Genomic DNA, 14,642 nt, shown 5'->3' with positions numbered 1-14,642 from the left:
TTATTTTAATTAATTCTATTTTCCCTCACCCACTTGCATTTTCCTACATCTCCCACTTGCCTCCTGACCCTATTCCTAATTTCTTCTAGAATCCATCTAATCCTAATCAATTAACCTAAACCCATCCATTATCCCCTTTCCCTAAATTTGAGGAGGTCACTTCTCAAATTTGGAGTAAAGTCTTCAAAAGGAATTAAGGCCTTTATCCATTCAACAAGCTAACTTGTTGAATGCCCCCAAATTTGGAAGGACTCTTACAAATTTGTCCCCAAAGTCTTCAAACCATTAATGGTTAACTAACCCTTAGTGGCATGGTTAGAGACTTTTTGCCTAACTCAACCTCCATCTAACCCAAGGATCTCATCAAGCATTTATTGTTTTGACCATGGTTATTCCTTTAACCTTTGCACAAGAGTTTACCCCTTGGGTAAAAGCTTTAACCAATGGATAACCCTAACCTAACCTTAACCCTTACCTCCTAAGGTAACCATGAGGTCTTCTCAAGCATTTAATGCTTCTTACATCTCCTCTCAACCAGCCTTATGTTGACAATTGTCACCATTTCATTGGTGAAAATTGAAAACATGGATTGACAACTTTCAAACTTGACCCTTGATTAACTCTTTCAATCCTGACCATCCATTGCCCTATTTTCACTATAAATAGAGCTCTCATTCCTCCATTTTAAGGATCCATGCAAGCTTTAGTATCTCATTTATGCTCAATTTTATTAACACGTCTAACTTCTCTTTGTAATAGGAATTAATCTAATAAGCATTTTAGACTATTTCCTTTATCATTAGCTTAACTCATGAACTAGTATATCATGTTAGGATAGTATTGCTACTAATATTGTCATCTTATAATCTAGTTTATTGCATTTGTAGAATCATGCATAGATAGGATGCATTTTCATAACTAAATCAATCATAAGCATCCCTCATTCTTGCATTTGCCATCCCTAAGCCACTTTGCTCAGTGATATGAGAGAAAAGGCATTGGCTTGAGGGACCTTGTGAGATAGAGAACCATGGAACCATCCTTGGGAAGCTGACTCATTCTTCGTGACTCCATAACTTGCACCAAGAAGTCTTGTGGGTGTGTGGATAGGCCTCTTTGAGCTTCAATTTTTACATTTTAATTTTTACAGGGCAAAGAGTGAGCTATCTATTATATCAGCAAGACATTAAAGGGATATGGACTCAATTATACATTCAATGAGAAAGGTTGTCTAACAGTGGTATTTGCCTCTTAAAAATTTTGACACTACATGCTAGCTCACACGATTAAGATGGTTGCAAAAATTGATCCTCTCAAATATTTACTTAGTAAAGCAGCTCTGACAGGCAGATTGGCTAAGTGGGTCATGATCCTCGGTGAATTTGATATCCACTACACAAAACGACGAGCTATCAAAGGACAAGCAATTGCAGATCAACTGGCATAAGCACCACTACCTAGAAAACAAACTATGGAGATCGAATTTCCAGACAGAGACGTTCTTGCTATCTCCATCAAATAATGGACCTTATATTTTGATGGATCCTACACACAACATGGCTCAGGTGCTGGCATTTTGTTCATCACTCCTGAAGGACACACTATACCAAGGTCATATAGGCTTATGTTTCCATGCACCAACAACATTGTTGAATATGAGGCATTGGTTATAGGCATCAAAATGGTCGTAGAATGGAGGATCACAGAATTAAAAGTCTATGGAGATTCACAACTAGTCATCAATCAAATCAACAATGACTATCAGACAAAGGACGACGAGCTCCTGCCATACAAACAAATGGTGGATGATTTTAAACAATATTTTGTACACATCACCTTCGAGAAAATACCAAGGTTGGATAACATAGTAGCTGATGCCATGGCTACTATCACTTCACTACTGCAAATTCCAGAGCAACAGAATCGTTATGAGTTTCTGGTAGAGCAATTGTTCTCCCCAACCTATGACCATTTGGAATCCCATGTTATCTATACCTTGACCGGTTCTAACTCTCTGTTATATGGACCCATCTACGACTATCTTAAGAACAATATCCTACCCATTGACCTATCTCGAAACCAAAAATGCAAATTTATCCAACAAGTCGCCCGTTATACTCTTACTACTGATACTTTGTATCGTCGAGGTCTAGATGGTACTCTTCTTCGTTGTCTTGATCATAATGAATCTGACTCCGCTTTACACGAGCTTCACAAAGGTATCTGTGGCACACATTCAAGTGGTACTACTCTTGCTAAAAAGCTTCTAAGAATGGGATATTACTGGCCAACAATGGAAAAAGACTCTTATCACTTTGCAAAAAAGTGTCCTAAATGCCAAATCCATGGCAATCTTATACATGCACCAGAACAGGAACTACAGCCATGCACAACATCCTGGCCCTTCTGTCAGTGGGGACTAGACTTGGTCAGCAAAATTCATCCTTCATCTTCAAATGGACACAATTTCACTATAACTGCAACGAAATACTTTACCAAATGGATAGAAGCAGTCCCCATGACCACAGAGACTGGAAAAGAAATTGCCTCTTTTATCCTTAATTATCTGATCTGCGGATATGACATTCCAAGCTCCATCATCACAGATAATGGACGACCTTTCAAAAACCAAGATGTACGAGAACTATGTGAAAAATTCAAAATCCAACATTATTTTTCTACACCTTGCTATCCACAGGGGAATGGTCACGCAAGAGCATCCAACAAAACAATATTGAAAATCCTAAAGAAAACAGTGAATGATGCAGGCAAAGATTGGCATATACAACTCAACCTAGCACTTTGGGCCTATAGAACTAGCATCCACACACCTACAGAAACTACACCATATTCATTGGTATATGGGTCAGAAGCAATTTTACCCTTGGAGGTAGAAATTCCATCTCTCAGAGTCTCTTTGAAAGGCTTAATCCCAGATGAAGAGTATCAAGTTAACCGACTACAAGAGCTCGAGCTTCTAGATGAAAGACGTCAATGTGCCTACACTCATCTCAAAGCATATCAGCAACGTATGTGCAGGAGCTACAACCACAAGGTCATTCCCAAAAATTTTAAAATTGGTGACCTAGTACTCAAGGAAAATCCTAGGAATCAGCAGGATCGGGAAAAGAAAGGGAAATTTGAACCTAATTGGTTAGGTCCCAATGTCATCATATTAGCCTATGGATTAGTTGCCTATCAGCTAACAACTTTAGAAGGAGATGTGCTCGATGAACCAACTAACAACGTTCATCTGAAGAAATACTACACTTGAGTACTCTAATGCACAGAAAAGTCAAAAAAATCAAAAAATTCAAGAAAAAGGTACAATAAAAGCAAATGGTGAAAACCTGGCAATAGGCGCTATTGTGAGAGCATGGCTCCTCTATCTATATCCATACCATTATCTCCACAGTAAAGCACTATCGGCCATCGCCCGAGATTTTTATCACAATATCCATCCAAGCCATACTTAGCGTAGTCACTATCCAGGTTTATCCACATATCCTTTCACCGCATCTCACCATGGTTTGGTAATCACTGTACATATCCACATTGAGAAGTATACTTGACTAGGGGCAGTAATCAAAACTTGCAACATGTTTGAAACGTCAAAACTTGTCGCAAACTCAGAACTTCATATCCAGCAAACAACACTCACACAATCGCAAAGCAAAACATTGATCACTTAACCAGATTCACAAATATGATGGATGATTTTCTGAAATATCAAATGTTCAATCTTGCATAAATTTTTGACTATTTTTGCACTTGAACATTTTGAATTGTTGGATCCTCTAAATTTTCTCAACAATGCTTCAAAGCTAGAGAACGTCATGGGGGACTCCAATATTTTCTTAGTTTTTCTGTCTGTGAGGCGATCATCTGTATTGTGTCGATACTTGTCTCGCGATGTGATTCACAGCATATCACTGAAGACATGAATCCACATCACACATACAAATGATTTAATCTTGTCTATTTCTACGCAATCCGCACTCAGGTCATCCTGGTTCAATTATACCTTGACGCTTGTGCTATCTTGCAAAATCAAAAATCATGAAAATTTTTCTCAAGTCATTATGGTTCAATTATACCATTATGCTTGTATAGATTTTCAACATATCCCAAAATAAATCAATGCTCAAATGATGATACATACAAAGAAAGCAAATAACATGTGGCTATACAGGGATGATGAATATAGAATGTGGATGCTCAAAATCAATTAGTTGCATATCATTTTACAATTAGTTGCATATCATATCATACATCTCATTTTCAAGATACATCTCATAGCATATCATATCATACATCTCATTTTCAAGATACATCTCACAGCATATCATATCATACATCTCATTTTCAAGATACATCTCACAACATCCTACATTATCACATCATATTCCTCACATATCACATCACATACATCTATCTAAGCATTGCATCATCATAGACTAAAACATATAGAAATCATAATCCATAACACATCACATGAGGATCAAAGAAAATGGTGTCATATATATCTCAAAGAATGATCAATATACAAAATATGTCATGTTTGTGCCAATGCAACAAAATGATCAAAATATAATGGAGACAACATCTCTCAAGTATGACTATCTCCTGAAGGTGAAGATCTTGCTGCAAATGTCCCAGCACCTGGATCTCCAGGTGGATCCTGTCTAGGAGGCCCTGTCACACCTCTTCTCTCCGTCCTTGACCTAGTCTCTCGAGATCAACTAGATCTCGACTGTGTAAAACTCTACACTCAATGCTCCCTGGGCACCGCATCCTCATAATGTCTCCTATAGTACTCCACCTCCTTGGCTCTCAAAGCCAGCCCTCTCAAGGTGTCTCTCATTGGATCACCTGTTGCAACTCTCTGCAAACTTGCTGCGAGCTCCTCTACTCGACTTTGCCGCTCTATCTCAGTATCACGCTCTATGGTCATTTGAATAATCTAACGTTGATGCGCCAGCAACTGTGTCTGCAAGTATTGCACTGACAATTGCAGCGATCTAATCTGTGCATCCTTTGCATGCGTTGGAATCCGCATCTGCAAGGGTACCTGTGAAGGGGTGCCCCCTGTCCCTCTTACTATCCTCGGTGCAGGTGGAGGTAAAGCATCTGACCTCCTCCTCTGGGCTAGTCATCGCACGTCATCATACCCTCCCACTACCGCTATCACCTCCCCAACCCTCTCCTCACCCCCAGCTCTGATAGCCAAACCTCCTCTCCCTCTATCCATCACAGCTCATCGTGCAGCTATCTCTGCCCGTATCCCCCTATCACCACCATCTCCTCCCCTATCTCCTCTCCTCCCCTGATCCAATCTCCCTCTATCTCCTCGCCGACCTTGGCCACCTCCTCTACCATCATCTCCTCCTCCATCACCACCCCCCTCATCTACCTCCTCATCATCATCAAAAGCCGAAATCATCTCAGTTGGATCCGATATCCTGGCCACCGCATGTGTTGCAAAGAGTGCTGCAAACTCATCAGTCATCCCTTCATCCACTATCTCAAGGGCATAATCCCAAATCTGGTTGGCTGCATGAAAGAACTCATCCACTGCCACCGCACTATCAATCATAGGTCCCTAATCCAGAATACCTTGTCTTCGTCGAGCATAAAAATAGGCTCCTTGTGGAATCCCCTGATGTCGACCATACTGCCGCAGCACCCAGCTATGCAAAAACCTCTCAATAACAAAGGGCATCCGCCCTATCAAATATCTGGTCATGTAGACATAGGGCATCTCCATCCCATCCTCGGCCCATACCTCGCAACCTGTATATGGTCACTAGACGACTGTATCAATATCATCCAGCACTCTCCTCCAGTGCTCTAGTTTGCCCAGCTTACGCTGGACAACTATCCCTCTGTATCCATATGCATAGGCACACCCAACAGGCCTATCTTTGTCCACTGATGGCCTAGTTGCGGGAATATGCTCCCACACCCATACATGTAGCAGTGTCACTCCAGCTAATAAACTACCATAACCTAGGTATACCACCTAATGTAAATCCTTGTATAAATGGGCCAGCATAGCCAACCCCCATGCAAATCGGCGACCTTGTGTCACCATATCCTTCAGAACCAATCCCCACCCCACTGCTAGTCCCTTCGACCTATGGTCAGGACATAAGAAACCACCTATGAAGCCTACCAGAACTGATGGTAGAGGCGCGTAATCCAAATCCAAAAACTCCTGCCAGGGGATCTCATACCCGCACACAGTATCATCCTGAAAGATTCGGCTAAGTGCCTCAGTCCCACCCTCCTCGGTCTACTCATAGGGAAGTAATGCACCTACCACAGGATTCCGTAGAATCCGGTAGCAATCCTCAGGCATCACTGTAATCTCGCTTGTCACCAAATGGAAGGTGTTCATGTCACTGTGCCACCTCTCCGCCAATGCAGTCAATAAACCCCTATTCACGATAAACTGAGGCATATCTAACAACGAGGTCAAGACACACCTCTCAATATTATCTCTATCTGCCTGTGTCAATCATGGTATCAAGGATCGCGGTCTCAAAAATCGCTCACGCGATTGCACCACTCCAAGATGCTCTTGTCAAAAAGCGAAACAAGTCCAATATCAGTTTCCTCCTCACAACATAGATACCAAAATCAAATTCATATCAAAACTTGAAACTTTGAAAATCTAATCAAGTTCCACATCATATCAATCCATTTTCATATCTAATCATATCAGCTTGTAACACAACTCAAGTTTCACATCCATATCAACTTGTAAAACAACTCAAGTTCCACAATCAAATCAACTTGTAACACAACTCAAGTTTCACATCCATATCAACTTGTAAAACAACTCAAGTTCCATAATCAATACAGCTTGTAAAACAACTCAAGCTCCACATTCATATCAGAAACCACATCATATCAAATTTACATCAAATCTGTATCAACTTGAAAAATCGCAAATCAAATCAAGTTATATCAGAACTCATATTGGACAAACTTATCAAAACAATGACAATAGACACGCAGACTGGCAATTTGCACCTATCTTGGCAAAACTGGCAAAAAATTACCTATCTTTCTTCATCCAAAATCCTACTTTACCCAAATTTTTTTGCTTATGTGCTAAACTGTTTTATTTATGCGCTAAACTATTTATCATGTGCTACTCTGTCCTTGCCAAGCGCTACCCAATCTACCCTATGCGCTACCCTTTTCTTCCAAAGCGCCACCTAACCTACCCAAACCACTAAAACTACCCTATGCACTATTCTATCATGTTCTTGCACTGTGTATTTATCCCTATGTGCTAGGTCATACCTACGCGCTATCTAGACCTACCCATGCGACCCCCTAGAAACCCTATGTGCTAAGTATCTCCTATGCACTACCTGTTTTACCCTTTGCGCTACCCTGTGACCCCGGTGCGCTAAACTAAACCTACGCGCTATCCTAACCTAGCGATGTGCTACCCTACACCTTTCGGACGCTACCCTACTTCATTAAAACCTACACGCTACGAAATTTATTATATGTGCTACACTTTGACCCCGACGCGCTAAAACGTAAAATCTGCGTGACAAAATCAAAAATATGATAAAAAAATGACAAAATAAAAAATCCAAAAGGGGTCAAAAAGGTTGACTTACTAGTGCTCCATACGCGGCAGGCCTTCGATACCTCTGAACGTGCTCGAATCGATGAGAAGAATACAAAACCGGCATGTTGACTTCTCTCCAAAAATCACTTTCTCCAAAGTCAACAAGCACAAATGAGACAAAAGAAATCACTTTTTCCCTTTATATAGGGTAAATCAAAATTAGGGTTACATGGAGGGACGCGTAAAATTGCTCGCGGTATCTCCTACAACCCTACCAAATGGCAATATCGGGAGATGAATCAAATTACCACATTCAACATAGATGAAATTGTACAATGCAATAAAATTTATCAAATTTATCTAAATCAAATCAAATTTTCAAAAATTTTGATTCATCTCCCGAGGGGGCATTATCAACATCATTATCAACATCGTTTATCAAATCTGGGGCACAACTTGAAAATCTCAAAAACAACATAAAAAATTGATCATAACTAAATCATGACGACACATCATTTTCTTTGAATCAACATGTGCACACACATCACTTCAAAGAGCGGCAAAATGTAGACATATAAAAATGACCATATTCCTAAATGAATATTTAATGTTCATTTTATTCTCATTCCTCTATTTAATTAAGTAAATTATTCAATTTATTTAGTTAAATTCACTTAAGCCCTTTATGTCATTTAATTGAATAAATCATTTTATTTAATTAAAACCCTTCTCTCTACTTTTAATTAAATTCACATTTAATTAAATAGTTTAGCCCAATTAAATAAATCTAATTTATTTAAATCTCCAACTTGCAACCAAATTGAAATAAAGCAATTTATTTTAATTAATTCTATTTTCCCTCACCCACTTGCGTTTTCCTACATCTCCCACTTGCCTCCTAACCCTATTCCTAATTTCTTCTAGAATCCATCTAATCCTAATCAATTAACCTAAACCCATCCATTATCCCCTTTCCCTAAATTTGAGGAGCTCACTTCTCAAATTTGGAGTAAAGTCTTCAAAAGGCATTAAGGCCTTTGTCCATTCAACAAGCTAACTTTTTGAATGCCCCCAAATTTGGAAGGACTCTTACAAATTTGTCCCCGAAGTCTTCAAACCATTAATGGTTAACTAACCCTTAGTGGCATGGTTAGAGACTTTTTGCCTAACTTAACCTCCATCTAACCCAAGGGTCTCATCAAGCATTTATTGCTTTGACCATGGTTATTCCTTTAACCTTTGCACAAGAGTTTACCCCTTGGGTAAAAGCATTATCCAATGGATAACCCTAACCTAGCCTTAACCCTTACCTCCTAAGATAACCATGAGGTCTTCTCAAGCATTTAATGCTTCTTACATCTCCTCTCAACCAGCCTTATGTTGACAATTGTCACCATTTCATTGGTGAAAATTGAAAACATGGATTGACAACTTTCAAACTTGACCCTTGATTAACTCTTTCAATCCTGACTATCCATTGCCCTATTTTCACTATAAATAGAGTTGTCATTCCTCCATTTTAAGGATCCATGCATGATTTAGTTTCTCTTTGTAATAGGAATTAATCTAATAAGCATTTTAGACTATTTCCTTTATCATTAGCTTAACTCATGAACTAGTATATCATGTTAGGATAGTATAGTTACTAATCTTGTCATCTTATAATCTAGTTAATTGCATTTGTAGAATCATGCATAGATAGGATGCATTTTCATAACTAAATCAATCATAAGCATCCCTCGTTCTTGCATTTGTCATCCCTAAGCCACTTTGCTCAATGATCTGAGAGCAAAGGCATTGGCTTGAGGGACCTTGTGAGATAGAGAACCATGGAACCATCCTTGGGAAGTTGAGTCATTCTTCATGACTCCATAACTTGCACCAAGAAGTCCTGTGGGTGTGTGGATAGGCCTCTTTGAGCTTTAATTTTCACATTTTAAGTATCATCACCCCGCTTTTCCTACATATAACAACAATACCAATAACAACACATCTACTAGAAATACCAAAAGCAGGCTTGGAGATGTAGGAGCGCAACATACCTCTCCAGGAAGATATTCAAATGCAAAGAAGAGGACAATGGAAACAAGAAAGAACATTGCAGATGGGACTCAAAGAACCATCTTTGAGGCAGGTATTTCTAAAAAACCATGAAGATCATCTCTTGGAATATTCGAGGATTGAATAATCCTCACAATCATGATTTAATAAAAAGTAAGACTAGAGACAAAAATCCGGATATTTTTTTAATTCAAGAAACCAAGATGTCTAAAGATAAGGTAGAAGGTCTGAAGATGTTCAAAAATGGAGGAGTTAGTGGTGGCAGTTCAGAAGGTGCCTCAGGAGGTATTGTTACTTTCTGGAATAAAAACAAGGTTGAGGGAGAAGTGTTGATCCAGGACAACAACTTGGCCTATATCAGATTTAAGCATCTAAAAGATAGCACTTCATGGATCTTAACTAATTTATATGCTCATAACACTAAGACTGGGAGAAGTGATTTTTGGAATAAACTGACTTTATTAAGAAGTAGGTTTGCTAAAGATAGTTGGGTGATTATGGGGGACTTCAATACCCCTTTGAAGGAAAATGAGAAAAATGGAGGGAGCCAAACTTATCTGGATAGTAGAGTGGACTTAATGGACTTTATCAATAATAATGCTCTCCATGACCTAGAATTGCAAGGAGTTAAATTTACTTGGACTAATAGAAGGAGTGGCAAGGATTTAATTTAGGTAAGACTTGATAGAGCTCTTATCTCCCTAGATTGGTTTAATCTTCACTTTTGTTCTTTATCCGATCACATAAGGGAAGGATCAGATCACTATCCTATATCCTTTACGGTAGAGGCTAAGAATAGAAGGAGACATTTCCCTTATAGATTTGAGAGAATGTGGACTAAACACCCAGATATGGAGAACAAGATCAAGGAATGGTGGCAAGTTAGTATTGAAGGGAACGCCATGTATAAAGTGGTCAAAAAGTTGAAGTTTGTTAAAGAAAATTTCAAGAGGTGGAATAAGGAATGCTTTGGGAATATCTTTTCCTCGAAAGTGACTATTATCTCAGAGCTAAAAAATATTCAGGATGAGATTCAGAATAATGGATATACTAACACTTAAGAGATGTTGAAGATGATATCCTTATGAAATATCATGACATAATAGCAAAGGAAGAAACCTTCTGGAAACAAAGGTCAAGAAACGTATGGTTGAAGGAAGGGGACAAAAACACTAAATACCTCCATATGTCCACTCTAAAACATAAGGCCATCAACAGAATATCACATATTAAAGTGAACGACAGAAGAGTTGAAGAGGAAGAATCTATGAGAAGGGCTGCTATGGAGTTCTTCTCCAATCTTCTTGCTAAGGAATAGAATTTGGACAAGCAGGCCCAAAAGAACCTTTTGGATTGCATCCCTACAATCTTGGAGGCTGACCATAATTCTCACCTGATTGTTATCCCTTCCAATGATGAGATTTCGCAAGCTGTGAATTTCTTTGAAAGAAATAAGGTGTCAGGCCCGGATGGTATCCCCATGTTCTTTTTTCAAATGTATTGGCATATTATTGGTGATGATGTGTCTAGAGTTGTGAAAGAGTTTTTTGGTGCTAGAAGAATCTTGAAAGAGATAAATGGCACTTTTATTTCTCTTATTCCCAAAAAAGGTAGGAGCTGATTCCATGGACCTTTTCAGACCTATAAGTCTTTGCAACTCTCTTTACAAGATCATCTCCAAGGTTCTAACCTTGAGAATCCTGAAGTTTCTCCCTTCTATCATTTTGCCTCAGCAAAGTGGTTTTGTCCTGGAAGACAAATCTTGGATTCGATGATCTCAGTCCATGAAAACATTCATTCTCTATCTAATTCTAAAAAGGAAGGATTTCTTCTGAAGCTAGACTTATCTAAAGCCTACGATAGAGTGGATTGGGATTTCATGATGGAAGTTCTCTCTGCTTTTGGCTTTTGTGCTAGAAGTATTAGTCTTATAAGGCAATTAGATTCTTTAGCTTCTTTCTCTGTTTTAATTAATGGATCTCCTTCCCCTTTCTTCAAGTCCTTAGGCAGGGAGATCCTCTTTCTCCAGTTATTTTTATTATTGTGGCGGAATGTCTAGGGAGAGGTATAGGGAAGTTGGTTGAGAAGGGGGAGTTTTGTGGTTTGAAGCCATCTTCAACGAATCAAGTCTGTTCCCACCAATAGTTTGTGGATGACTCAATAATTATGGGGAAGGCTTCAGTGCAGGATTCTAGAAGTTTAAAGAAAGCCCTGGATAGTTATGGATTTGCTACTGGGCAAATTATTAATTGGTCTAAAAGCTTTGTTTATTTTATCAACACTCTGGAGAGAAGAAAGACCAAAATAAGTAATATCTTGGGATGTCAATTAGGGAGTCTTCCTACGTCTTACTTGGGGCTTCTCTTATGCCATGATCCTCCTGATACTTTTTGGGGAACTTTGGTGGATAAATTCCATAAGAAGCTAGCTGGCTGGAAAGGCTCTCTTCTTAGTCAAGCTAGTAAGGTTCAATTGTTTAAATCAACTCTTCAAAGTATCCCTCTTTATGCCATGAGCCTTTTTAGAATTCCTGCCAAGTATGTGGAGGCTATTGAAAAGATCCAAAGAATTTTTTTGTGAACAGGGGTTGAGGAGAAGAAGAGAATGAATCTGATTGCTCGGGACAAGTTTTGTAAGCCAATAAGAAAGGGAGGTCTAGGTCTTAGAAGAATAAGAGACATGAAAAAATACCTTATGGCAAAGCAAATCTGGAGAGGGTATAAAAACCAGGGAGAATGGAAACAAATTTAGGACAACAAGTATAAAAGGAAATGTCCCACACTGCAAAGTTTCCTCAAAGCGGAAGATATCCAATCGGCTCCAATATCTGGAAAAATGTCACTAGAACAAGAGATTTAATTGTCAAAGGTGCAAAATGGAAGATGGGGAAAGGGAATCTCATCAAATTCTGGGAAGACTCCTGGTTGCTCGAGTCCCCTTTGACTAAAATTCTAGAGTGGAGCATATTCCTGAACCAATGCAAGGAAAGATATGGATCAATGGTGGGTGATTATTGGCAAGATGGGCAGTGGAAGGATTTATCTCAGGTGGATTAGGCCTTGGGTAGTCTGAACAAAATTATGAACTCCATGGTTGTGGTGGAAGAGGAAGATCAATTAATTTGGAAACTCACAACAAATGGTAAATTCACTGTGGCTTCTCTTTACTATCATAAGTATTCTAATATGGAGAGTCCTTGCTGGGCTAAGGCCTGGGTGAAAGGCCTTACCCCTAAGATTAATATTTTTTCTGGACAACCCTTCAAGATAAAATTCTAACTATTGAGAACCTCAGAAAAAGAGTATGTGTATGCCTAGTGTTTGTTTTCTTTGTTTGCAGAGTGAGGAGACCATCAACCATTTTCTCTTTCATTGCCCTTTTTCCGTTGAGGTCTGGGGAAGATGTCTAGATCATTTCAAAATCAGTTGGAGTTTCCCAAAGTCAATTCAAGAGGTTTTTAATTCTTGGTATCATCCTTCAAAGAAAAAATTTACTACTTTGTTGTGGAAATTGAATTTTCCCCATATGTGTTGGGGTATATGGAAAGAGAGAAATGAAAGAGTCTTCAAAGAGAAGGTGTCTAAGGCCCAAATTGTGTTTGAGAAAATTAAAAGAAATATAGTAGAAAATATGCATATAATAGGTGGTATTGTAGATCCTCAAGACAAGAATGATCAATCAATCTTCAAGAAGTGGAGACTAAAAGTTTGTGAACACTTTCAGAATGACCCTAGAGAGGGAGTGATATGGGTAAGCCCACCCAATAGATGGATGAAAATAAACTTTGATGGTGCATCAAAGGGTAATCCTGGGATAGTAGGATGTGGGGTGGTCCTTAGGGATGAATGGGGAAGATGCAAAATTATAAAAAGTATACCCATTGGAAATCAAACAAATCATGTAGCTGAGGCTATGGCTGCATACCATGGGATGGTCCTGGCTAAGGAAGCCAAATGCACTAGAGTCTGGTGCGAAGGAGATTCATTAAATATAATCAATTGTTTGAATAAGAATTTCCCTCCTTCTTGGACAATAAGCAATGCTATCAAAGCGGCAAATAAAATTAGTGAGGAATTTGAAATGTTTGTTTTTACACATGTGTATAGGGAAGCAAACTCATGCGCAGACTGGGCTGCCAACCTGGCTTGCCAAACGGAAGATATTATTACTACTTATGGAGAGAGTGAGCTCGCATGTGATGTGAAATCTCTGCTCGATCTAGACCATATCCAGACGAGGCTATGTGGCACCATCAAATATAATTTCTAAATGCCCCCTCCTCTTATTTCGAAGAAAGGTTATTATGGAGGTAATAATTATTTATTCAAGTGTCTTTTCATTATTGTTTGGCACGGATTTTGGGCATTTTTTCAGGGCATCCATAGAAACCAAAGAAGAAGATTAGAAGCCGAGAGAAGGAAATTCAGGGACATCGAAGGAAAAATGGGAGGACATAAAAAAAGGTTTGAACCTACTTCCTACTCAGATTGGAGGAAGAACAGGGAAGTGTGGGATATCCTTCAGGAGGGTGGTTTGAGTGTGTTTATGGAGAGGCTTAGTGGGAAAGATCCTGCGGTCACCAAACATTTTATCAAGAACTGGAAGAATGGAAAAATCTTGGTTGGGTCCCATATGATGATTGTAGATGAGGAGATTATAGCTGAAGCTACGATGATAACTGAGGGCATGAAATTTTATAGGGACCGTAGCATCTTCGATAAAGCTGCAGACAAATTCCATGTCACGGATGATGAGAGGAAGAAGATGGTAAAAGTTGACAGTTCTTATCATTCCCCAAAACAAATATGCAGGCCATGGAGGTTTGTTTTATTCGCTACTATCACTTATATTACTTTGGATGGTAGGTTTACTAGAGCCTATGGTCACCATTTTGTTTTGCTCAACTATTTTCGCCATGGTGAAAAGGTGAGCTTGCCTTATTACCTAGCCTGTTCCATGGACCACACTATCAAGGAGATTCAGAAAG

The 14,642-nt window shown here is 39.1% G+C and overlaps 1 protein-coding gene across 1 annotated transcript in view; it reads left to right on the top strand.

Annotated features, from left to right (window-relative positions):
- Window positions 1-14,642, top strand: part of LOC131858067 (uncharacterized) — a 95,143-nt gene that overhangs the window by 37,344 nt on the left and 43,157 nt on the right. Inside the window, exon 7 of the mRNA XM_059210991.1 lies at window positions 14,030-14,581. Within this exon, the coding sequence (XP_059066974.1) occupies window positions 14,030-14,581 (552 nt within the window). The remainder of the gene's footprint in view (window positions 1-14,029; window positions 14,582-14,642) is intronic.

This window comes from Cryptomeria japonica, chromosome 1, assembly GCF_030272615.1.
Source record: "Cryptomeria japonica chromosome 1, Sugi_1.0, whole genome shotgun sequence".
NCBI classification, from domain to species: Eukaryota; Viridiplantae; Streptophyta; class Pinopsida; order Cupressales; family Cupressaceae; genus Cryptomeria; species Cryptomeria japonica.
The sequence above is the reverse complement of the archived record's forward strand: the minus strand, read 5'-3'. Positions and strand labels throughout refer to the sequence as shown.